This window comes from Suncus etruscus, chromosome 4, assembly GCF_024139225.1.
Source record: "Suncus etruscus isolate mSunEtr1 chromosome 4, mSunEtr1.pri.cur, whole genome shotgun sequence".
Taxonomy (NCBI): Eukaryota; Metazoa; Chordata; class Mammalia; order Eulipotyphla; family Soricidae; genus Suncus; species Suncus etruscus.
Window position 1 is genome coordinate 58,288,681 of NC_064851.1, and position 25,514 is coordinate 58,314,194.

The 25,514-nt window shown below is 41.0% G+C and overlaps 1 protein-coding gene across 1 annotated transcript in view; it reads right to left on the bottom strand.

Annotated features, from left to right (window-relative positions):
• MDN1 (midasin AAA ATPase 1) overlaps positions 1-25,514 on the bottom strand; it is a 169,043-nt gene that overhangs the window by 115,708 nt on the left and 27,821 nt on the right. Inside the window, exons 14-26 of the mRNA XM_049772304.1 lie at positions 25,209-25,357; positions 23,888-23,948; positions 22,632-22,843; positions 22,336-22,439; positions 18,513-18,657; positions 17,101-17,197; positions 13,949-14,062; positions 10,289-10,436; positions 9,868-9,978; positions 3,889-4,040; positions 2,857-3,035; positions 1,599-1,807; positions 1,268-1,414 (exon numbers count right to left, since the gene is read on the bottom strand). Coding sequence (XP_049628261.1) covers positions 1,268-1,414; positions 1,599-1,807; positions 2,857-3,035; positions 3,889-4,040; positions 9,868-9,978; positions 10,289-10,436; positions 13,949-14,062; positions 17,101-17,197; positions 18,513-18,657; positions 22,336-22,439; positions 22,632-22,843; positions 23,888-23,948; positions 25,209-25,357 — 1,828 coding nt within the window. The remainder of the gene's footprint in view (positions 1-1,267; positions 1,415-1,598; positions 1,808-2,856; positions 3,036-3,888; positions 4,041-9,867; positions 9,979-10,288; positions 10,437-13,948; positions 14,063-17,100; positions 17,198-18,512; positions 18,658-22,335; positions 22,440-22,631; positions 22,844-23,887; positions 23,949-25,208; positions 25,358-25,514) is intronic.

Sequence of the window (25,514 nt, forward strand, 5' to 3'; positions counted from 1 at the left end):
CGAGGGGCCCATGAGGTGGCGCTAGAGGTAAAATGTCTGCCTTGCAAGTACTAGCCAAGGAAGGACCGCTGTTCATCCCCCAGTGTCCCATATGGTCCCCCCAAGCCAGGAGCAATTTCTGAGCGCTTAGCCAGGAGTAAACCCTCAGCATCAAACGGTGTGGTCCAAAAAACAAACAAACAAACAAACAAACAAACAAAAATCTTAAAATAAAATTAAAAATTAAAAAAAAGAATATGGGCCGGGGAGGCCGGAGAGATAGCATGGAGGTAGGGCATTTGCCTTGCATGCAAAAGGTCATTGGTTCGAATCTCGGCATCCCATATGGTCCCCTAAGCCTGTCAGGAGCGATTTCTGAGCATGGAGCCAGGAGTAACCCCTGAGTGCTGCTGGGTGTGATCCAAAAACCAAAAATAAATAAATAAATAAACAAACAAACAAACAAATAAATAATATTGGCCAGAGTGATAGCACAGAGGTAGGGCATGTGCCTTGCACGTGGCCAACTCAGGATGGACTTGGGCTTGATCCCCGGCATCCTTGAGGTTTTTCAGGAGCGATTTCTAAGCCCAGAGCAAAGAGTAAACCAAGTGCTGCCACATGTAGCCCCAAAGCAAAACAACAACAACAAAAAATATGGAAAATAATATTCTATACTACACATACCATGCAGAAATTATAAACAATAGTAATGGTGGCAAAGATACAAGAAGATTAGTCCTATGATGTGGAACATAGTCTAAGAATTACTATTAGTGTTTTAGAAAGTAATCAGAATACACTTCTTTTTGCTTTTTGGGCCACACCCAGTGACGCTCAGGGGTTACTCCTGGCTATGCACTCAGAATCGCTCCTGGATTGGGGGAACCACCTGGGATGGGGGGTGGGGAGGAATCAAATCGAGGTCTGTCCTGGGTAAGCCACTTACAAGGCAAACGCCTGTGCTATCACTCCAGCCCCTTTTTGGTTTATTTTTAAGGCCAAACCCAGCACACTAAGAGCTGACTCCTGGCTTTGCACTCAGGAATCACTCCTGGTGTGGCTCAGGGACCATATGGAATGCCAGAGAACGAATCTGGGTTAACCTGTGCAAGGCAAATAAATGCCTTACATGCCTTGCTATCAGCCCAGCTTCTGAAACTATTATATTTTTTAAAACTCTTCCATGGTGGGATAAAACTATTTTTATCTATTAATTTACTACAATAAATCTTTGACCCACATAATCACCACTTTCACCTGAAATGATGTGGTAGAGATACAATACCTGAAGATCCAGCATGACTTTCACCAACTTGCTGCAATAGGAGGGTGGTAAATTACATCGCTTGTGCAAGATAGTTTCCAGCTCAGAACTAGGCAGTTCATCAAAGTGCAGTTCCACAAACCGATTCCTGAAGGCGCGAGAAAGCACCTAGGAAGCACACAGGAAGAAATGGTCATAACAGCCTGTTCAGCTACTTTCCAAAATGAAAACTGCCTACAATTCACAACAGAAAGAAGCTTCAATATAGAAAACACATCCATCTCAGTCATATAAGAAAGATTAATTACCAGCTAAGGCAAAAAATAAAACTAAGGGGGCAAATGCCACACACCTTTCTGCCTCCATAAAGGCCTGGGGGATTCTGAGTAGCAAAGAGCATGAACCGGGGATGAGCTTTAACAACTTCTTGTGTTTCAGTTACAAGCAATTCGCGGTTATCATCCAGTAGTCTGTTTAGTGCCTCTAATACATCAGTAGGAGCCAGATTTAATTCATCTAAAATAATCCAGTAGCCCTTTCTCATAGCATCAATGAGTACACCTTGGAGGAAATAAACACTGAAAATTAGTGCATAAAACAGCCCAATTTTTAAATTACACACAATTCAACAAATTGCTGATTATCACTCTCTGCAGCTATTTCTGCCTCCAAACTGAAACATTTAATGCTGTTTGTTGCTCAATTTAAATAGTCTCACTTTGGGGGAAGATCATCAAGTGGTGCTTAGGGGCTACTCCTGGCTCTGCACTCAGGAATTACTTCTGGTGGTACTCAAGAGACATTATGGGATGCCAGAGGACAGCCATGTGCAAGGCAAAATACCTTATTTGCTGTACTATCACTCTGGCCCCGGTCCCTTTCATTTCTTACTGAGGAGCAGTGCAATGCCAACAAATATAACATTTCCAACTTATTTTATTTCCCCATAAAAAAATTTTTTTGGGGGGGGCCACACCTGGCAGTGCTCAGGGGTTACTCCTGGCTATCTGCTCAGAAATAGCTCCTGGCAGCACAAGGGACCATATGGGATGTCGGGATTCGAACCAACCAGGTCCTGGATCGGCTGCTTGAAAGGCGAACACCGCCGTGCTATCTCTCCAGACCCTCCCCATAAAATTTTATTTCCCATTTTATTTCCACACAGTCTTGATTTTATTTATATCACATATCCTCATCTATTCTCAAATTTCTCAAGTGAACTGCTCACCCTATGAATTGATATAACTTGTTTTCAAACCTTGCGCTAATCCTATTCTACTGAAAGAATTTTCTGAACCCTTAGAACTGGAGCAGTATCATAGTAACCAGCAGGCAGGACACTTGCCTTGTATGTCTGGGTTTAATCCCTGGCACCCCATATGGTTTCCTGAACCTTCTAGCAGTAATAATTGAGTACTGCCAGGGATGGCTCAAAAACAACAACTGAAAAAGAGTTCACAGGACCCAAAGGATACAAACAATCCTTTACCATTCTGGAAACCAGCTGTTAAAGTAAAAGTTACTTTGCTTAACTGGAGAACAGGTAGAATATTTGAGGAAAAGATGCAGAAGAACAGCATATACATCCACAACTGCAATCATGATCTTACCTTCTTTAAATGCAAGCTTTCCTGAAGAGTCAGATGAGTAACAACCAATGTATTCCTGAATATCTGTGTGTTCATGATTGTTGATTCGCACACAGTGGTTACCAGTAGCTGAAGCTAGCCACCGGATCAGGCTTGTTTTACCAACAGATGTCTCTCCCTGAATAAGTACTGGATAGGTCCTTCAGATCATTCAAAAGAGGCCATTAAAAAAATAAATAACAAAACAAAACAAATCCAAATACTATTGTGAAAAGAGTGACTAACTGATCATTATAAGGAAGCATTTTCATAGATCTATAAATGAATGGAATGCTTAAGCCCTAAATAAATATAACATTTCCTCAAAAAATATGAGATAAGAAAAAGTGATTCTATTTCACACAGGAAAATGGGAGTATTGTTTACTAAAGAAATAATGGTTGGGGACGGAGAGATAGCACGGAGGTAAGGCATCTGCCTTACATGCAGAAGGATGGTGGTTCAAATCCTGGTACCCCATATGATCTCCCAAGCCTGCCAGGAGCGATTTCTGAGCATAGAGCCAGGAATAACCCCTGAGCACTGCCAGGTGTGACCCAAAAACTAAACAAACAAACAAACAAATAAATAAATAAATAAATAAATGAACAAACCCTGATAAGCAGACTTTCAATATTGAAATCAATTAGTATGCATATAGCTTCACCAACAATGCTCAGTATCTTAAAAAAACTTATAATATCAACTTTAGAAATAATTTATTCAGGGGCCGGAGAGATAGCATGGAGGGAAGGTGTTTGCCTTTCATGCAGAAGGTCATCAGTTCGAATCCCGGCGTCCCGTATGGTCCCCCATGCCTGCTAGGAGCAATTTCTGAGCATGGAGCCAGAAATAACACCTGAGCACCGCCGGGTGTGACCCAAAAAAAAAAAATTTTATTCAGTCAGCTAATGAATAACAAAAAGCTCTTTAAATGCTTAGGAATTCAAGACTAGGAAGTCATAAACTATGCAGGTAAACCTTCAGACCAGTAAGAAATCAAGATCCACCCACCTTGCAGAAACCACTCTAACCACATCTCTCAGGTTCAGCTTGACAGAAGAGGTAAGAACATATGCCTCATCTATTGTTGGCTCCTTGTCTCCCACAGAAATCCAGTAACCTTCCACCTGGATAAGTCGGCCTCCTTTTGGTTCTGGAATAGGCTAAAAAGACACAAAATTTAGAGACCTAAGCCATCTCATACAACTATTAAGATAAAACAGGCAAAGTTAGCGGCAATACTAACTGCCTAGTTCTGGATGCTTTCAAATTCATGAGACTTCACATGAAACTCAACTTATACATGCATGGATATGGAGACTATTATATTGAACAAAATGAGTCAGAGGGAGAAGGGTAAACATAGAATGATCTCACTCATGTGTGGTATATAAGAAAAAAGATAGTATGGTAATAATACCAAAAACAATAGAGGTAAGGACTAGAAGACCAGCCCATAGCCCAGAGCTTCCCACAGATATTGGGAAAGGGTAGTTAGGACAATTAGTACAATTCCCACAAATATTGGGGAGAGTGCAATTAGAAACCACCATGACAACGAGAGTTGGAAAAGATCACTCTAGACAAGAATTGGGTGCTGAAAGGAGAGAAAGTAACAGACATGATACCCCTCACTAACAGTATTGCAAACCACAGTATGTAAAAAGGAGGGAGGAGGAAGTGAGAGTGAGAGAGAAAGAAGAAAACTGCCTGATAGGGAAGCAAGGAAGAGGATGAGAGAGAATCTGGGAAAACTGGTGGTAGGAAATGTGCACTGGTAAAGGGTGCTGAACACTGCATAACTGAAACTCATCATGAAAGACTCTGTATATGAGGAAAAAACAACAACAGTATTATGAACAAAAATAAATGTAAAATTACTTAAGATTTATCATTATGAAATCACTTGAATCACACTTATAATTTACTCCCTCCTCCACATAAATAATAAAATGTAAATTTCTAGACACCAACAACATTGCAAGATTGAACCAAAATAATCTGCAATACCTGAACAGATCTATCACTATTGAGGAAAGTGAAAGGGTAATGAAAAGGCTTCCCAAAAACAAAATCTCAGGCCCAGATGAATTCATTAGTGAATTATTTCAAACCTTTAAAGATAATTTACTGCCAATCCTCTTCAAGCTCTTCCAGGAAATTGAAGACACAGAAACACTCCCAAATAAAGTTTCTATGAAGCTAACATCACCCTGACACCAAAAGTTGACAAAGAGGTCACAAAAAAGAAAATTATAGGTCCATATCCTGATGAACACGAATGCAAAACAATAGCAAGCAGAATTCAACAACTCATCAAGAAGCTTATATACTCTGACCAAGCTGGATTCATTCCAGACATGAAAGGATGGTTTAACATACACAAGTCAATCAATATGATACACCCTATCGACAAACAAAAACCATACGGTCATATCAATAGATACTAAGAAAAATTTTACAAGGTCCAATACCCTTTCATAATAAAAACTCTCAATAAGATGGGAATTGTAGGGCATTGCATATAGCAGACCCAGGTTTGATCCGCAGCATCCCATCGGGTCCCCCAAGCCTGCCCGGAGCGATTTCTGAGTGCTGAGCTTGGAGTAACCCTGAACTGCCTGGCACATGTGTGTGCTTGAGTGCGTGTGTGTGTGTGTTTGGTGTGTGTGTGTAGAGGGAAGGAAGATGTGAGAGAGAGAGAGAGAGAGAGAGAGAGAGAGAGAGAGAGAGAGAGAGAGAATGTGAGAGTGAGAGTGAGAGTGAGAAAGAGAGAGAATGAATCAAAGGAATCCAAAGAGAATCAAGGCCATTCATATAAAAAAGAAAGTGTAGCTCTCGTTTGCAGATGACATGATGCTGTAAAAGTTAAAAAAAAAAAATCTAAAGACTCCACAACAAAGCTTCTAGAAACAATATACTTGCATAGTAAAGTGACAGGTTACAAAATTAATATGCAAAAATCCATGGCTTTCCTACATACAAATGATGAAAGAAAAGAAAATGATACTAAAAAATAATCTCATTCACAATTGTGCCTCAGAAAAATCAAGTACTTGAAGTCCACTTAACTAAGAGATAAGAGCTATATAAAGGAAACTATAAAATACTACTTCAAGATATAAAACCTCTTTTATGGAGACATAAATCCTGTCATAGATTGAAATAATTAACATCATTAAAATGTCAATATTTGGTGCTGGCAAGGTGATGCTAGAAGTAAGGTGTCTGCCTTGCAAGCGCTAGCCAAGGAAGGACCGCAGTTCGATCCCCCAGCGTCCCATATGGTCCCCCCAAACCAGGGGCAATTTCTGAGCGCTTAGCCAGGAGTAACCCCTGAGCATCAAACGGGTGTGGCCCGAAAAACCAAAAAGAAAAAAAAAAGTTAATACTTTCTAAAGCATTGTACAGATTTTAATGCAATCCCTATAAAAAAAAAAATCCCATGACATTTTTCATGGGATTTTAGATGCTTCTGGGAGTAATAAACTTTCATGAATAGCTAAAGCAATCCTTGGCAAAAGAAAGAAAGAAAAAGAAGGAGGGAGAGAGAAAAGGAGGGAGGGAGGGAGGGAGGGAGGGAGGAGGGAGGGAGGGAGGGAGGGAGGGAGGGAGGGAGGGAGGGAGGGAGGGAGGGAGGGAGGGAAGGAAGGAAGGAAGGAAGGAAGGAAGGAAGGAAGGAAGGAAGGAAGGAAGGAAGGAAGGAAGGAAGGAAGGAAGGAAGGAAGGAAGGAAGGAAGGAAGGAAGGAAGGAAGGAAGGAAAAGGAAGGAAGGAAGAAAGAAAGAAAGAAAGAAAGAAAGAAAGAAAGAAAGAAAGAAAGAAAGAAAGAAAGAAAGAAAGAAAGAAAGAAAGAAAGAAAGAAAGAAAGAAAGAAAGAAAGATGGGAAGAATCACTTTCCTTAGCTTTAAAGCAGTATTCATTAAAACAGCATGGCATTGAAATAAAAACAGGCCCTTAGCTCAATGGGATAGACCTGAATATTTGAAGATGGACCCACAGTTTTATGAACAATTATTTTTGATAAAGGGACAAGAAATACAAAGTGTAACAAGGAAAGCTTCTTCAACAAATGATATTGGGAAAATTGGTCAACTACGTGCAAAGAAAGAACTCAGACCTCTCCTTAACAGCATACACTAATTATCAAAATGAATTAAAGAATTTGATATGAGGGGCCAGTGAGGTGGTGCTAGAGGTAAGCCTTGCAAGTGCTAGCCAAGGAAAGATCGTGACTGCGTTTCGATCCCCCGGCATCCCATATGGTCCCCCCAAGCCAGGGGCAATTTCTGAGCGCTTAGCCAGAGTGATCCCTGAGCATCAAATGGGTGTGGCCCGAAAAAAAAAAAAAAGAATTTGATATCAGACCTGAAACCATACAGTACATAGAAAGACATAGGCAGAAAACTCCATGACATTGAAGCTAAAGGCATCTTCAAACACTACTAGCCAAGCAAGTGGAAGCAAAGATAAACAAATGGGCCTATATTAAACTCAGAAGCTTCTGTACCTCAAAGGAAGTGACTAGGATACAAAGGCTACCCACGAAATGGGAGAAACTTTTTACCCAAAACCCATCAGATAAGGGGTTAATATCTAAAATATACACGGCATTGGCTGAACTTTATAAAGAAAAAAAAAAATAGGGGAGAAGAAACTAACAGGCATTTCCTGAAAGAAATATAGATGGCCAAAGGCACATAAAAAAATGTTCATCATCTCTAATCATCAGGGTGGTGCAAATAAAAACAATGAGATATCATCTTACACCACAGAAACTAGCACATATCAAAAAAAAGAAAAAAAAAAAAAAAAAAAAAACAACCAGTGCTGGTGTGAATGTGGGGAGAAAGGGACTTTCATTCACTGCTGGCGAGAATGCAGAGTGGCCCAGCCTTTGTGCAAAATATGGACACTCCTCAAAAACCTAGAAATTGAGCTTCCATATGACCTAGCAATACCACTCCTATAAATATACCCTAGGAATACAAAAGCACAATACAAAAAATGCCTTTGTACTTCTATACTCATCACTATTTACTATAGCTAGAATCTGGAAACAACACAGGTGTCCGATAACTGATGAGTAGCTAAAGAAACTGGCACATCTACACAGTGGAATAGTATGCAGCTGTTAGAGGGGGAAATGAAGTCATGAAATTTCCTTAGACATGAAGACTATTATGCTGAGTGAAATAAGCCAAAGAGAAAGGGATATACATAAATTAATTTCACTCATTTGTGAGATGTAAGAAAAACAAGATATAGTATGGTAATAATACCCAGAGAAAACAAACAAATGTCAGGTGGTCCAGCACAGGGTAGAAAGCTCACCACAAAAAATGATAAATGTAGCTAGAGTATTAAAGAAGGGCATACTAGAACAATTAAGTTGGAACTGATCGCTCTGGACAAGAACTTGGCACTGGGCCGGGCGGTGGCGCTGGAGGTAAGGTGCCTGCCTTGCCTGCGCTAACCTAGGACGGACCTCGATTCGATCCCCCGGCGTCCCATATGGTCCCCCAAGAAGCCAGGAGCAACTTCTGAGCGCATAGCCAGGAGTAACCCCTGAGCCTCACAGGGTGTGGCCCAAAAACCAAAAAAAAAAAAAAAAAAAAGAACTTGGCACTGAAAGTGGAGAAACTAATAGGCAAGGCACCCCTCCATTAGCAATATCGCAAACTACAGTGTCAGAAAGGGAGGAGGCAATTAGCCTATTCTAGAGCAAGATGGTGATGGAGGAGTGGGAGGGAAACAGGATATATTTGAAGGGAAGGGTGCACTGATGAAGGATGGTATACGTTGTATGAATGAAATCCAACAATGAACAATTTTATTACCAGTGTTTAAATAAAACAATTGAAAAATAAAAACTAATTCTGAATCTCAGATAAACTAACCAGCTAGATATATAACTGTGAATAAAATATAAGCATTATTAGGTTTAATTCTTATAAGTTAAACTGCCATTTTTTAAATCAAACATGATTATATAGTGGGACAAATATATTTAGTGCCCAAAGTCAAAACTATACTTTGTAGACTCCTTAGTTAAAACTGGTAACTAGTAGATGAGGCGAAAGGAACAAAGGGAGGGAGGAATATGTAAAAATGTTTACCCCAACCATCCAATGAAATGTGTTGCAAAAAAAGAAGGTCACAAGGTATCTGGTAGGCACAAAAATTAGACAGAGAAATGAACTGCAGGGGTCTGGATGTGACTGAGAGCAAAGTCTCACAGGTAAAAGGCCTGGCTCCACATTGGCACCGCCAAAAGAAAAGGCTACTATAAAGTATTCTGATGAAATGATACCATACCATTGTATTATCTGCATTAATGAGGTATTAAAATTCACTCTGATGCATCTATATGCATGTTCGAATCTGAATATGTGGCAAAGTACCTATGTAGCTTTAGATGAAGGGGCAAATCTATAGGCTTGGAATCTCCAGGGAACAAGATTACTGGTAAATTTCAGTCTAAGATACCACAATTAATAAGTACATTTTTGCAGATTACTTTTACATTATAAATTTCAATTAAGAAAGCAATCTTTAAAAGGTTGTCAATTTGGGGCCCGGAGAGATAGCACAGCGGCGTTTGCCTTGCGAGCAGCCGATCCAGGACCAAAGGTGGTTGGTTCGAATCCCGCTGTCCCATATGGTCCCCCGTGCCTGCCAGGAGCTATTCTGAGCAGACAGCCAGGAGTAACCCCTGAGCACTGCCAGGTGTGGCCCAAAAACCAAAAAAAAAAAAAAAAAAAAAAAAAGAAAAAGAAAAAGGTCTTGTGGAGTAGATAAGTGTATGAAAAAGGAACTTACATGTTCTAGATTCGTACTACTGTGCTCAGTATAAGAATGTTTAAGAATTTTCAGGGCCAGAGAGATAGCAGGGAGATAGGGCAAACAAAACAAAAATGAAAAGTTGTCAATTTCGTTAATCCAGCTTTTTATTTATGTTAAACAAAACAGAAATAAAAAGGAACATACCTGTTTCAGAAGACTTTTCACATTGCCGGAAACTATGTGTTGACAAATGAGCTTCTGAACTACTGGGTGTGATGCCCTGTCAAGCTGTGTTAAGAAACCAAGACAAAAGCCCTAGGGAAGAAACAAACAAAAAAACCCACAAAATATGCATCATATTGATTATTCTTCTATAACAAGGCCAACTAGCTAATACCAAGAACAAATCCAATCACTAGGGTTGATGCTGTTTCCCAGAATAACTCTGAAATGTGGGATACAAGGGTATAAACCCAGCAGGGTAGTAGTTCCATATAAAACAATTGAAATACTAAACTAAAAATAGTGAAACATTGACTGTGGAAAGTAGACAGAAATGGCAATTTTTTCTCCTGTGCTCAAGCCTCTCCCGGCAAGCTCCCATTCACCCAGAGTACAGACAGACCTCATAGAGGGAGCGCTGAATATTGCCACATGGATTGGAGGCTGCAAATCGCAGAGCGCGGCAAAGTGTCCGAAGGCTGTAGTGCGGCTTATGGCCAGTCCCATCCACCAATTTTGTCCCAGACTCTTTCCGAACAGAGGTGTAGAAACTGCAACAGGGGTTAAAGTCATACAAGTTAACCTAGTATGTATTCATTATCTTCCTGTTGTTTCCATTTTTCTTCAGAAAGACAAAAGGCATTTTATAGATTAGCTGTTAAAGCTATATAAATACAAATTCTCCTTATACAGGGGCAGGAGAGCTAGTATAAAGAGTCAAGGCATTTGCCTTGCACATGACCAACCTGGATTGAGACCTGTGATTCTCAAATGGTGCCCTGAGCACTGCCAGGAAAATTCCTGAGTGCAGAGTCAGGAGTAAGCACAGAGCATTATTGGGTATGGCTCAAAAACCAAACCAAACAAACAAAAATACACACAACTTCCTCAAGCACTCATCAAAATCTTTCCTATTTTATGGAATTGCCATGGATTAAACGTAAGTCTTACTAACAGAGGTGCCACTGAGGTATATCACCAGCTTCAGACCTATTTTAAGTCTTATTTTTCCACACATGTACCTTTTAAAAAAGGGTATCTTTTTGTTTGTTTTACGTTTGTTTTTGGGCCTCACCCGTCGGTGCTCAGGGGTTACTCCTGGCTGTCTGCTCAGAAATAGCTCCTGGCAGGCACGGGGGACCATATGGGACACCGGGATTCGAACCAACCACCTTTGGTCCTGGATCAGCTGCTTGCAAGGCAAACGCTGCTGAAAAAAGGGTATCTTTGAAAATAAACATCTATTATTAGTTGACTTCGGAAAACTCAGAAATTTGAGATAGAGGAGCCAGAGATAGCACAGCGGTAGGGCATTTGCCTTGCAAGCTGTGGACCCAGGACCAACAGTGGTTCAAATCCCGGCATTACATATGGTCCCCCATGCCTGTCAGGAGTGATTTCTGAACAGAGAGCCAGGAGTAACCCCTGAGCACCACCGGGTGTGGCCCCCCCCCAAAAAAGAAAGAAATTTGAGATATAATTCGTCTAGAACAAAAGTATTGATTGAGAGATGTAAGAAACTCCCATTTCCTAAGTAAAAGATGAAGTGATGTCAAAGCTTGATCACAAATATAGTGAGCTCAATGCCAGTGTTAAGAGATAGTTCTAGGGACTGGTGAGGTGGCGCTAGAGGTAAGGTGTCTGCCTTACAAGCACTAGCCAAGGAAGGACCGCGGTTCGATCCCCTGGCGTCCCATATGGTCCCCCCAAGCCAGGGGCAATTTCTGAGCACTTAGACAGGAATTACTCCTGAGCATCAAATGGGTGTGGCCAGGAAAAAAAAAACGAGATAGTTCTAACTTAAAAGGAAAATTAAGTCCACATAAAATTTACAATAAAGCCTTTGCATACTCTTTGTGTGCAATAAGGAATAATAGCATAGGAAAAAGTGTGTGGTATTCTGAAATTCTATGAACATGTCTATAATTTAAAGAATAAGGATGAGAATGAGAGCACAATAGGTAGAGAGGGTGTTTGTCTGGCTCACAGTACATTTGAGCCTCAGCATCCATCTGGCTGGAGTGATCATTGAGGGCAGCCAGGAGTAAGATCTGAGCACCAACAGGTGTAGCCCCAAACCAAAATTAATTAATTGAAGAGTAATAAAGTTTAACATTAAAAAGCATGAACTGGTGATAGTCATTCTACAAAAACTACATAGGGGGCTGGAGAGGTAGCATGGAGGTAAGGTGTTTGCCTTTCATGCAGGAGGTCATCAGTTCGAATCCCGGCGTCCCATATGGTCCCCTGTGCCTTCCAGGAGCAATTTCTGAGCGTGAAGCCAGGAATAACCCCTGAGCACTGCCGGGTGTGACCCCAAAAAAAACAAACAAACAAAAAAAAAAACTACATAGTTTATAACTCAAAAAAATGGCAAAATGAAAGAAGTTACAGACAAATAATGAAGAAAAATAATCAAATATTCATAAGATTCATGATCACCAAATCATTGTGTTTCAGATAAAATCCAACCACTTGCCCAAATGAGATAACTCTCAGGACAAGAAAATATTTGCATACAGGAGTTCCAGGGCCAGAGCTCAGTGGTAGGGTGCTTGCTTTGCACACAGCCAACGAGGGTTTGAACCCAGCATTCCATATGATCGCCCAAGACTGCCAGGAGCAATTTCTGAGGGCAGAGCTAGGAATAACCACTGCATGCTGCCTGAGTGTGGCCATAAAAAAAAACAAAAGAAGAAATTTTGAGTTCTGAGTTCAATTCTTGAGTGTCCCATAGCACATTGCGGAACCAGTCTACCACCACCAGCAATGCTAGGTGACTCTTAAAAAAAAAAAAGAAATTGAGGGGCACGGGGTCAAAAGCAATAGTATGACAGGTAGGATGTTTGCCTTGCATATAGTCAGCACAGTTTCAAACCCCAACACCATATATGGTCCCAAGATCCCACAAGCAATAAGCCAGGAGTGAGCCCTGAGCACTGCTGGGTGTAACACAAAAACACACAAACAAAAACATATACAAAAAAAGGGAACATAAAATTAACTGACAGTTTATAATATCCAAATTTCTTTCTTAGAGAACTAATACTATAAAATATAGGTCACCTGAAACAAAAGGTAATAAAAATGAAAGTGTGGGGAGATTCAAACACTTCTCTACTAAGCTGCTACTTTCAAACCTGATTCATTTTCTCATTCTACCTGTCTCTAGTTGTACTATATCAAATTCAGTGCAAGAAATACAAAAATTATGATTTCATCAAGAACAACCAAAGGCACTTAATATCTCCTTCAGTTATCTAAATGATATGTGTTGACTAAAGAACCAGTGAAGAATCTAATGAGTACGTACGTGTACACACACACACACACACACACACACACACACACACACACACACACACACACACACAGGTATATTCTCATAAGCACCCACTCATAACTTCCTAGTTTTCCCCAAAAAACCCAAAGGTTTTATTGCCCCCCCCCCAAAAAAAAACAAAGGTTTTTATTTGGAATCAAAATTGAAATCAAAAAGTTCCAATTCGGGCCGGGCGGTGGCGCTGGAGGTTAGGTGCCTGCCTTACCTGCGCTAGCCTAGGAGACGGACCGCGGTTCGATCCCCCGGCGTCCCATATGGTCCCCCAAGCCAGGAGCGACTTCTGAGCGCATAGCCAGGAGTAACCCCTGAGCGTTACCGGGTGTGGCCCAAAAACCAAAAAAAAAAAAAAAAAAAAAAAAAAAAAAAAAAAAAAAAAAAAAGTTCCAATTCGGGGGCTGGAGAGATAGCATGGCGGTAAGACGTGCCTTTCAAGCAGAAGGTCGGTGGTTCAAATCTCCGGCATCCCATATGGTCCCCTGAGCATGCCAGGAGTGATTTCTGAGCATGGAGCCAGGATAACCTCTGAGCGCTGCCGGGTGTAAACCCAAAAACCAAAAAAAAAAAAAAAAAAAAGTTCCAATTCAACTTGAAAATAGGTACCTAAATAAAAAATAAAAATATATTATGTTTTCCAGTCAGAAGCAAAAACAGAAAAGTATATATACATGAGGCATATGATATTCAAAAAGCTTGTAAACACACAACTAGAAAATAACTTACTTTATGATTCCCTGAACTGTGCTCTTGTTTATATTCAATCCTTTCAAATAATCCAAAATAAGAATTTCCAAGTCTTCTTTACTTTCCAATTCTTCTACGTAAAATTCTGTAAATCTATAAAACAATTATTATATAACACTCATTAGAAATGTCACATATACAGGCAGGGGTTGGGAAGGACGGAGGGGGGGGCATCAGTGTTGGGAATGTTGCACTGGTGAAGGAGGATGTTCTGTTTATGACTGAAACCCAACTACAATCATGTTGGGGCTGGAGAGAGAGAATGGAGGTAGGGCGTTTGGCTACCTAAAAAGAACAGTGGTTCGAATCCCGGCATCCCATATGGTTCCCTGTGCCCGCCAGGAGCGATTTCTGAGCATAGAGCCAGGAGTAGCCCCTGAGTGCTGTTGGGTATGACCCAAAAACCAAAAAAACAAACAAACAAAAAAAAAAAACAACAACAATAAAACCCAAAAACAAACTGCAGCCATGCTTGTAATCATGGTGCTTAAATAAAGATTTTATTTAAAAAAAAAAAATGTGGGGCCGGAGAGTTAGCATAAAGGTAGGGCATTTGCCTTGCATGCAGGAGGATGGTAGTTCGAATCCCTGCATCCCATATGGTCGCCCGAGCCTACAGGGGTGATTTTTGAGCATAGAGCCAGGAGTAATCCCTGAGCGCTGCCAGGTGTGACCCAAAAACCAAAAAAAGAAGAAAAAAAAAAAAGAAGAAATGTAACATAAGTATTCTAATTAAAAATACAAAATATATAAAGTCCTTTTCTCTGCTTATAGAATAAAATACAAATTGTTCAGGCCAGAAAGATTTTAGGGTTGTCTTGCATGTGGATGACTGGACTTCAATCCCTGAACACTACCATGAGCAAACCCTAAGCAAAGAGCCAGGAATAAGCTCTGAGAGCCATTTGGTGTGGCCCAAAAAGAAATATAAAGTAAAATATAAATCTTCAGCTTGAGTATAAATTGACCAAAATGAAGCAGATAACTAAGACCAAACTACCATTAATACTTCTGTATAGTTAGATCTTCTTTGTGTGGTCCTTTGTAAGAAAAATATAAATATATATTTACATATAAATATATACTTTTTTTAACATTTCATGAAATCTTTCATCATACAGACTCGGGCACAGACAGGGATGGGTACCATGGGGATGGGGGGCCAAAGTGTGGGAAGAGGGGCACAGGTAGGCATAGTTCTCTTCTTTCCAGTGACTCCCCTAATCATCCCACTAAGTAGGGGAGGGAAGGAAGGCAGAACCATAAATATGTTGCTCAGGTCTCTATATACTGTTTATTCTCATTTTCAGTTTTGTTCTTGTTTGGTTTTGGTTTTGGTTTTGGTTTTGGTTTTAGAACCATACAAGATGCTTCAGGGATCACTTCATGTGGGGCTTATTTATTGGAAGACAAAAGTCCTACCCACAAAAAAAAAAAAAAAAAAAAGTCCTACCCACTATTCTATATCTGTAGCCTCTCGTTTTCAATTCTGTTTATGCTGAGTACACTTGATTTTTTAAAAATGTAACAGAAAAATGATGGGATCAGTGCAGCAGCTCAGCAAGGTTTGCTTTGCTGCAACAAACACAGTTTGTCTTGCATGAGAATGACCAGGGTTTGATCCTCGGCATCCCCTAACCCACCAGGAGTAACCTCTGAGAATTCGCCTGGCATGGAGAAAAAATAAAAACAAAAAGCAAAAAGGCAGCTCTCTTACCATCAAAAGTAAAATACGTGAAAAGAAAATGTATACTTTTTTTTTAAAGTTTATTCATTTATTGATTGATTGATTGGTTTGTTGGTCACACCCAGCTGCAATAAGGGGTCACTACTGACTCTGCTCTCAGAAATTGCCCCAGGAGGCACAGGAGGGGAAGGGACACCATATGAGATGCAGGGAATTTGAACCACTGTCCTTCCGCATGGAAGGCAGACACCTTACCTCCAGGCTATCTCTCTGACCCCCCCTTTTAATACTTTAAAAAAATATATTGTATTTTATTGTACTTTATTTTATATTTTTAACTTTTTTACTTTTTTTCTTTTTTGGTTTTTGGGCCACACCTGGTGACACTCAAGAATTACTCCTGGGGCCCGGAGAAATAGCACAGCGGCATTTGCCTTGCAAGCAGCCGATCCAGGACCAAAGGTGGTTGGTTCGAATCCCAGTGTCCCATATGGTCCCCCGTGCCTGGCAGGAGCTATTTCTGAGCAGACAGCCCTGAGCACCGCCGGGTGTGGCCCAAAAACCAAAAACCAAAAACCAAAAAAAAAAAAAAAAAAAAAGAATTACTCCTGGTTATGAGCTTAGAAATCGCCCCTGGCTTGGGGAACCATATGGGGCACTGGGGGATCAAACTGTGGTCCATCCTCCTAGGTTAGCGCATGCAAGGCAAATACCCTACCGCCTGTGCCACCATTCCAGCCACTTTTAACTTTAATTTTTGTTATTTTTTTTAATCAGGTAACCACTATGCTATTGCTCTAGCCCCACAAAAAATATTTTAAAACAAAATATTTGTGTGGCTGGAGTAAAGATATAGTAAGTAGGGTACTTGCCTTGCCTGTCACCAATCCAAAAAGCAAAAATAAACAAATAATAAAAATAACCAACTCGGGCTGGAGCAATAGAAAACGGTAGGGCATTTGCCTTGCATGCAGCCAATCCTGGAGGGACCTGGGTTCAAATCCCAGCAACCCTTCTGGTCCCCTGAGCCTGCAAGGAGCAATTTCTGAGCACAGAGCCAGGAGTAATCCCTGAGTATTGCTGGGTGTGGCCCAAGAAACCAAAATAAATAAATAAATACCCAACGCATCCAAAGAGAACCCTGTCCCCAAAAGTACTCCTATATTGTTAGGTGACATCTTCCTAATAGACATAAGGTTAGTTCAAATTGGATTACTTGCTTCTAACAATACCCATGTTCCTTTAAGTGTCTCATTAATGACCTGAAGAGAAAACTGTTTATGTGTTGAATTTTTCTATATTGCTATCACCATGTCATGTGAGAAAATAAAATTTCTTATATCAAAGAGATTAACCCATTGTAAGGGTTATGATAACGTCTCATTATATTGATAAATATTTCCAATCAATAAATAGAAGCTTTGTGAAAGTCTTGTGCCCTCACCTATTTCTTATTCCTGGAGGTAGATTTCTTTTTCCCACATCAGTTGCTGGATTCATGCAGGCAAATAAACGAAAGTCAGGGTGACGAACCAGTGGTTCTGTAAGAGAAAATTGTAATATTCAAAAGACGTGTTCAGCCACAGATTCCCATAGGAAGACTAACTCTATGGCACCCAAGCTGAATAAGCATGTCAGGCTCAGCCAGGTGGGTGCTGGTAGTATACCGCACACTGTTCTTTCACTTCTCTGAAATCCCATGAAATAGTTTGCAGACAACATGTACCACATTTTCTGTATTTCCACCACCTATCACTTTCTTTTTTTGTTTGTTTGTTTTTGGGTCACACCCAATGGCACTCAGGGGTTACTCCTGGCTCTCCACTCAGAAGTCACTCCTGGCTGGCTAGGGGGACCAGAATTTGAACTGGGGTTCATCCTCGATTGGCCGTGTGCAAGGCAAATGCCTTACCACTGTGCTATCGCTCCAGCCCCACCTATTACTTTCTAATCATCTTATATCCATGTACATTTTGTCACTAAGAACGCAAGTCCCGAATACATTATTCAAATGCCTTGACAAAAGATCTTTCTCGGGGCCGGGAAGGTGGCCCTAGAGGTAAGGTGTCTGCCTTACAAGCGCTAGCCAAGGAATAGACCGCGGTTCGATCCCCCAGCGTCCCATATGGTCCCCCCAAGCCAGGGGCGATTTCTGAGCACATAGCCAGGAGTAACCCCTGAGCGTCAAATGGGTGTGGCCCAAAAACAAAAAAAAAAGATCTTTCTCTTCCTGGCAAACCACTTTACAGAACTTGGACAAAATTAGTATCTAAGAAATTAACTAAATACACTGGAGGATAAATGACCTTCATTTTTTGCTTCTTTGGATTTGGGGGGTGTCACACTTGGTGGTGCTCAGCTATGCTTAGAAATCACTCCTGGCAGATTCTGAGGACTAAGTGGGATACAAGGAATCAAACCGGATCAGTGGGTTCCCAAGTGACCTTAACCAAAATAATCTTGATCTGAAAAAGTAAAGCCCTTTAGTCTGGACGTAGATTAGGTGCTGAAAGGAGATAAAGTCATAGGCATATACTACTCAGTAACAATAATACAAACATGTGAGTGTGTGTGTGTGTGTGTGTGTGTGTGTGTGTGTAACAGAGAGAGAGAGAGACACAAAGGAAAGAAGAGAGAGAGAGAGAGGGGAGGGAGAGAGAGAGAGAGAGAGAGAGAGAGAGAGAGAGAGAGAGAGAGAGAGAGAGAGAGAGAGAGAGAGAGAGAGAGAGAGAGAGAGAGAGAGAGAGAGAAACTCTGCCCCATAGGCAGGCAGAGGAAAGAATGGAAGGGAAACTGGGACAATGGTGGCAGAGGCTCAGAGCTCTAATTCAAACTCCCAAGGAACTTGTATGCTACCTGTGTCTCCTCGATCCAGCAATACAAGGGAGCCCGATGATCCTTCAAGTAAGCCACTCAGACATTCTAAAGTTTCCGGAGCAGCCAGATTAATCTCATCCAATAAGATCCACTCTCCTTTCTTTACAGCCTGAACTAATGTACCCTAGAAAATAAAGTCAAATATCAAAATTATTTTCCAAACACACATTAAAAGCAGAGTAAGACACAAATGTTTCAATAAAATAAAATAAAATAAAATAAAATATAAATAAAAGCAAAGTAAGAAAGAATGACAAAACAATTCTCTTTGTGGAATATAAACCTAAAATTCCAAGTGGTCCCAATGTACTCCTGAGATAAGCCCCCCCCAAAAAAAAACTACCACCAGCTAATAGACTCAAGATCAAGTTTTACTTTTAAATGTCCAAATAAGTCAAAGGAACATGTGTGAATTAAGAGTGAGCGTGGAGGGGCCGGAGAGATAGCATGGAGGTAAGGCGTTTGCCTTTCATGCAGGAGGTCATCGGTTCGAATCCCGGCGCCCCATATGGTCCCCTGTGCCTGCCAGGAGCAATTTCTAAGCCTGGAGCCAGGAATAACCCCTGAGCACTGCCGGGTGTGACCCAAAAACCAAAAAAAAAAAAAAAAGAGGGAGCGTGGAACCACAAGTAATCCCTGAGTGCCACCGGGTATGACCAAAAAAAAAGGGGGGGGGGCCTGGAGAGATAGCACAGCGGCGTTTGCCTTGCAAGCAGACGATCCAGGACCTAAGGTGGTTGGTTTGAATCCCGGTATCCCATATGGCATCTGGTCCCCCCGTGCCTGCCAGGAGCTATTTCTGAGCAGACAGCCAGGAGTAACCCCTGAGCACCGCCAGGTGTGGCCCAAAAACAAAACAAAAAAAGGCTTAACAAAAGCTGCACCTCAAAGGAAACAGCAACTAGGATACATACCAGCCATGGAATGGGAAAAATTATCTACCCAATAACTCATCTGATAAGAGGTTAATTTCTAAGCTATACAAAGCTCTAATAGAAATTAGCAACAACATGGGGCTGGAGAGATAACATGGAAGTAAGGTGCTTGGCTTGCATGCAGAAGGATGGTGGTTCGAATCCTGGCATCCCATATGGTCCCCCGAGCCTGCCAGGAGCTATTTCTGAGCATAGAGCCAGGATTAACCCATGAATGCTGCCAGGTATGACCCAAAAACCAAGAAAAAAAAAAAGAAATTAGCAACAACAACAAAAAAATCTAACCCCATCAAAAAATGGGGAGAAGAAAAAATGAAAAGACACTTCCTCAAAGAAATACAGGTGGTTAAAAAGCACATGAAAAATTGCTCCATATCACCAATGCAAATCAAAACAACGAGGTACCATCTCCCACCACAGAGACTGGCACACATCACAAAGAACAAGAACAACCACTGCTAGCTCTGCCTTTTTAGAAAATATGTACATCCTTAAAAAACTAGAAATTGAAAAAAAAAAAAAAAAAACCTAGAAATTGTGTTTTCATATGATCCAGCAACACCACTCCTAGGGATATACCCAAGGAACCCAAATGTTCATCACAGCACTATTTCCAATAGTTAAAAACTGGAAATAACCCAAGTGTCCTAGAACAGATGAGTTGATAAAGAAACAGTACATCTATAAAATGGTTCGATTCCAGCATCCTATATTGTCTCTGAGCCTGCCAGCGGTGGTTTCTGAGCATAGAGCCACAAATAACCCCAGAATGCTGCTGTGTGTGACCGAAAAACAAAACAAAAAAAAAAAAAAATAAAAACTAAAGTTGGGGGCCAGAGAGAGAAGCACAGCGGTAGGGTATTTGCCTTGCATGCGGCCAACCCCAGTTCAATTCTTGGCATCCCGTAAGGTCCCCAAGCCTGCCAGGGGGATTACTGAGTGCAGAGTCAGAAATAACCCCTGAAGGTTGCTGGGTATGGCCCCCAAACCAACGAATCAATAAATAAATAGTTAAAAAAAAAAACAACTAAAGTTATGAAATTTGCTTATACATGAATGGAGATAGAGGGTATTACACTGAGTCAGAGCAAGGATAAACACAGAATAATCTTACTCATTTGAAAAATAGAAGAAAAAAAACAAAGGGACGGGAGAGATAGATGGAGTTAAGGCATCCGCCTTGCATGCAGAAGGACGGTGGTTCGAACCCCGCCATCCTATATGATCCCCCAAGCCTGCCAGGAGCGATTTCTGATTGTAGAGCCCCTGAGCACTGCCAGGTGTGACCCAAAAAACCAAAAAACAACAACAACAACAACAAAAACAAAATAAAACAAAAAAAACACAGTATGGTAATAATATCCTGGGACAATAGAGGCTAGGAGGACCAGGCAGTCCATGGTCGGAAGCCTTCCATTAATAGTGGAGCAGTGTAGTTAAGTTAGGGAAGGATCCACTATAACAGTGGTCGGTAACTTTTTTTTCAACTGAGCCAAATCTCACCAAAACCACAATTGAGATTTATTTTGAGAGCCACACAGAGAGGGCACTGACAGAGGCTAGGAGCAGAGTCCTGACTCCTGGAGCGGCCGCACGGCACACAGAAGAGCCACATTAAAAGTGTAGTGAGGGCCCGGAGAGATAGCACAGTGGCGTTTGCCTTGCAAATGGCCGATCCAGGACCAAAGGTGGTTGGTTCGAATCCCGGTGTCCCATATGGTCCCCCGTGCCTGCCAGGAGCTATTTCTGAGCAGACAGCCAGGAGTAACCCCTGAGCAATGCCGGGTGTGACCCAAAAACCAAAAAAAAAAAAAAAAAAAGTGTAGTGAGCCACAGGTTGCCAACCACTGCACTATAACAATGATAGTTGGAACTGATCACTCTGAACAATAACTGGGTGTTGAAAGAAGGTAAAGTGTTATGCATGGTACCCCTTTATTAACCACACTGCCTTTTAAAAGAAAAAAAGGAAGAAAATACTTTTTTTTTTTTTTTTTTGGTTTTTGGGCCACACCCGGCAGTGCTCAGGGGTTACTCCTGGCTGTCTGCTCAGAAATAGCTCCTGGCAGGCACGGGGGACCATATGGGACACTCAGATTCGAACCAACCACCTTTGGTCCTGGATCAGATGCTTGCATGGCAAACGCCGCTGTGCTATCTCTCCGGGCCCCTGGAAGAAAATACTTTTAAAAAAATTATAAATCAATATCTGAACTTCTTTAGCTTTGTTCAGAGAGACCTAAACAAATATAAAAATATGTAAATTTGATGAAGTTATGAATATTTACATAAGCTGGCCCTTTATAAAGGATGTCAAGACAACAAAAAGTAGATAACCATGCCAAGAAACAAAAGATAAAATGCTAAAGTGAATCTCAATTTCTTTCCTATTTTACACACAAAGAACTAAAACCAGGGCCGGGCGGTGGCGCTAAAGGTAAGGTGCCTGCCTTGCCTGCGCTGGCCTTGGACGGACCTCGGTTCGATCCCCCCCGTATCCCATATGGTCCCCCAAGCCAGGAGCAACTTCTGAGCACATAGCCAGGAGTAACCCCTGAGTGTTACCGGGTGTGGCCCAAAAAACCAAAAAAAAAAAAAAAAAAAAAAAAAGAACTAAAACCAACAGATTTTTCCAAGTGTCTGCAACTCTAGCTTTATAATAATAAATAACAGTGTTAAGATCTTATTATTTATGCAAGTAAAAATTTCAAATTCTTCCCCACAAAATCTATTATATTGTTATGTGTCATAAACAGCAAACATGAAAAAAATGACCATGAATATAATGTGAAATAGCAGGTTGCCTAAAAACATGCAATTGCACAAATGCAATATTCTCATCTGACTTAATAATTAAAACAAAATACCTCCACAAATGAAAACAATAGTGCATTTTCAGTCATTTTCATCTGCTGATGGGCATGATTGAGTCTAAGAGCAAATGCTTCCCATTTCTCTTTCAGAAGTAACCCTAGGGGAAAAAATAACAAAAACAAGAAATATAACTGAGTCAAATCACAGAAACAGCAACTTCAATTGTATTGTCTTTGTCCTTAAATCCTATAAAGATCCAATCTGGGTTGACTATTCTTCCCCCCAAATTATTCGAATTCTGTGAACTCAATCTAATATTGAAATTGCCAACTAGGCCATTCTTTCTTACCAGTTTCACTCTCTTTTCCACACTTGCTCATGGCAGATTTATGTACATGTTGCATTAGTTTAAGAAGATCATGCCACCGTTTTTGCCTATAACAGGTCTGAATATGGCCCAAGAAGGTAAAGTTTTGCTTCTTGGAAAAAGTCTGGGCAAAAAGTTCCTCGAATGCCTCTCGTAGGGGTAGCCAGATAAGTTTATGGTCCACTGGTTTATAACTGAAACAAAAAAGTCAAAGTGATTCACAAACTTCCAAAGAAAGCTTTCACAGAATAAGTTTAAAGTCTTCATCTAAACATAATCAGAAATACCAAAATATTTCATATCTGTCAAAAGTTTTGGTCTTTTCATCAACTCCAAGTGACTGAAATGTCTACATGAAAAATACAAAAAGTATAACTAAATTTATATTAGAACCTTTTATATTCTCTGGGCCAGAGAAATAGTTGCATTATGAGTGACCTGGGTTTGATCTCCAGAACCCCATATAGTTACCCCAAGCTCTACCAGGAGTGATCCTGAACACTCCATATAGCCCCACACAAACAAAACAAAATCTTTTGATTCACAACCAAGAAGTAAAATCCTCTTTATATATGTAAATTTAAACAGAACCCCTGAGCACTGCTGGATGCAGGATGGAAAAAAACAGAATAAACAAACAACAAAAAAGAAATGATCTCCAAGCACAGAGATAGGAATTAAGCACCTCAGGGTATGGCTCAAAGACCTCCCACATTAAATTTTCTTTTAAATGGAGAGACGAGTCTCAGTGGTAGCCTTGCCTATCTGGCCCTGGGTTGAATTAAAGACACCATGAAAAAAATGAAAAAATAATTCTAGTGAGATTCAGTGACCACAGGGATGCCACTTACTCCACATACAACAGCAATTCAGCAGCCCTCCAATGTGGGATACCCTGTGCCAATCTCAGATCTTTTATAGCAAGGATTGCAAGCCTTATTTAGAAAATCTACATTTTCTTTTTTTGAGGGAAGAGGGGTTAGCTCAGACCTGGCTGTGCTCAGGTGATAACTCCTGGCTCTACACTCAGAAATCGCTCCTGGCAGGTGCAGGGGAGCATATGGGATGCCGGAATTCGAACCACTGTCCTTCTGCATGCAAGACAAACGCCTATCTCTCTGGTCCCAAATCTACATTATTTTCAATCCAGACCCTGCTGGAATGCAGGGAGTTTTAAATCTTTGAACTTTTTTTCAAAAGGTTGAACACAAATAATTAAGACTTAAATCCACACTTACCCTCCAAGCAAATCTGCAGTGTCACTTTGTTGGTTCATATTGACAACCCTCAAGCGGTGGCCTTTAAAAAAGAAATGGCAACTAGATCATTCTAAATTTTTGGGGGGGAGGGTTGGGTCACACCCAGCAGCGCTCAGGGGTTACTCCTGGTTCTATGCTCAGAAATTGCTCCTGGCAGGCTCAGGGGACCATATGGGTTGCCAGGATTCGAACCATTGACCTTCTGCATACAAGGCAAACGCTTTACCTCTCGGCCCCTGGTCATTCTAAAATGTTAAAGACATTTTCAACCTAGTGTGAATCTTAACACAATGACACAATAATAAAGCTTGGCAATTTATGTCTCTTTATCTGGTAGCTTTATTAATAGTGCTTCATTTTGGTATTTTGTTTGTTTGGGTCACACCCTGCAGTGCTGGCTCTTCCCTAAGAAATCACTCCGGGCAAACTCAGGGGATGCTGAGGATCAAACCCAGGTCATTCCCAGGTCAGATGCACTCAAGGCAAATGCCCTAATGCTGTGCTATCAATCTGGCCCAAACAGTGTTTGATTTTGCTAGGCAGCACTGAGTTATTTAGTTAGCAATACCCATTTTTATTTATTTTATTTATTTTTATGTTTTAAGGGAAGGAAAGTGGGGAATGCAGGATTAGGCTGCAGTAGGCTACATTCAGTGCCTACACCTGCCTCTGTACCCAGGGTTCACAGGCAGGAGTAGTCAGAAGTTCAAAAATTCAAGATTGGATAGATAAGGCAAGTTTACCACTAACCTCTCTGCTCCTGTTACTAATGTGATACTAATTTATTGACAGATGACTGAGCTAAATATATTTATCAATATAAAAAGTATAACCAGGGGGACAGATGAGTATGAGAAATACCTATGTATATGGTTTTGCTTATACAAACCAGGACTGAAAACCAGTTAACAATCTGCCAATACTATTTCTTTCCCCCAGTAAAATAAATTACATTCTTTAAATTCCAGAAATTACTATCAGGGAATGCTGAGTCATTGTATTCTTTTTTTTTTTTTTTTGGTTTTTGGGCCACACCCGGTAACGCTCAGGGATTATTCCTGGCTATGTGCTCAGAAGTTGCTCCTGGCTTGGGGGACCATATGGGACGCCGGAGGATCAAACCGCGGTTCTTCTAGGCTAGCACTGGCAATGCAGACACCTTACCTCTAGCACCATCACGCGGGCCCCCATTGTATTCTTTCAATGCCTTGTTTTCAGACATGGGATTGGGGTGGGAAGAGGAACAATGATGTGTGAGATGCCCATTGCTGGGCCTTTGTGCAGTCCCTGCTGATATTACCTGTGACATGAGCCAAATATTGCACTGTGGATGTCTTGCCAGTCCCCGTCTCTCCCACCAGCAGCACTGGCTCCCCGTTGCTGACACACACTGCCAGCTGCTCAATGAGAACAGAGGACGGGCGGGTTGCAGCAAAAGTGAGTCTCTCCCTAGAAAGAGAAAAGTAGTGAGAAACACAGACTCTATGCTTCTTTTGGCAGTACTGTGAGGAACCAGAAATGCCACACAAAACAAGTAAAAATGAAAATAGCTCAGAGCAGGAAAGAGAGCTCACGAACAACCAGGAATTGATGTAACAACTATGGT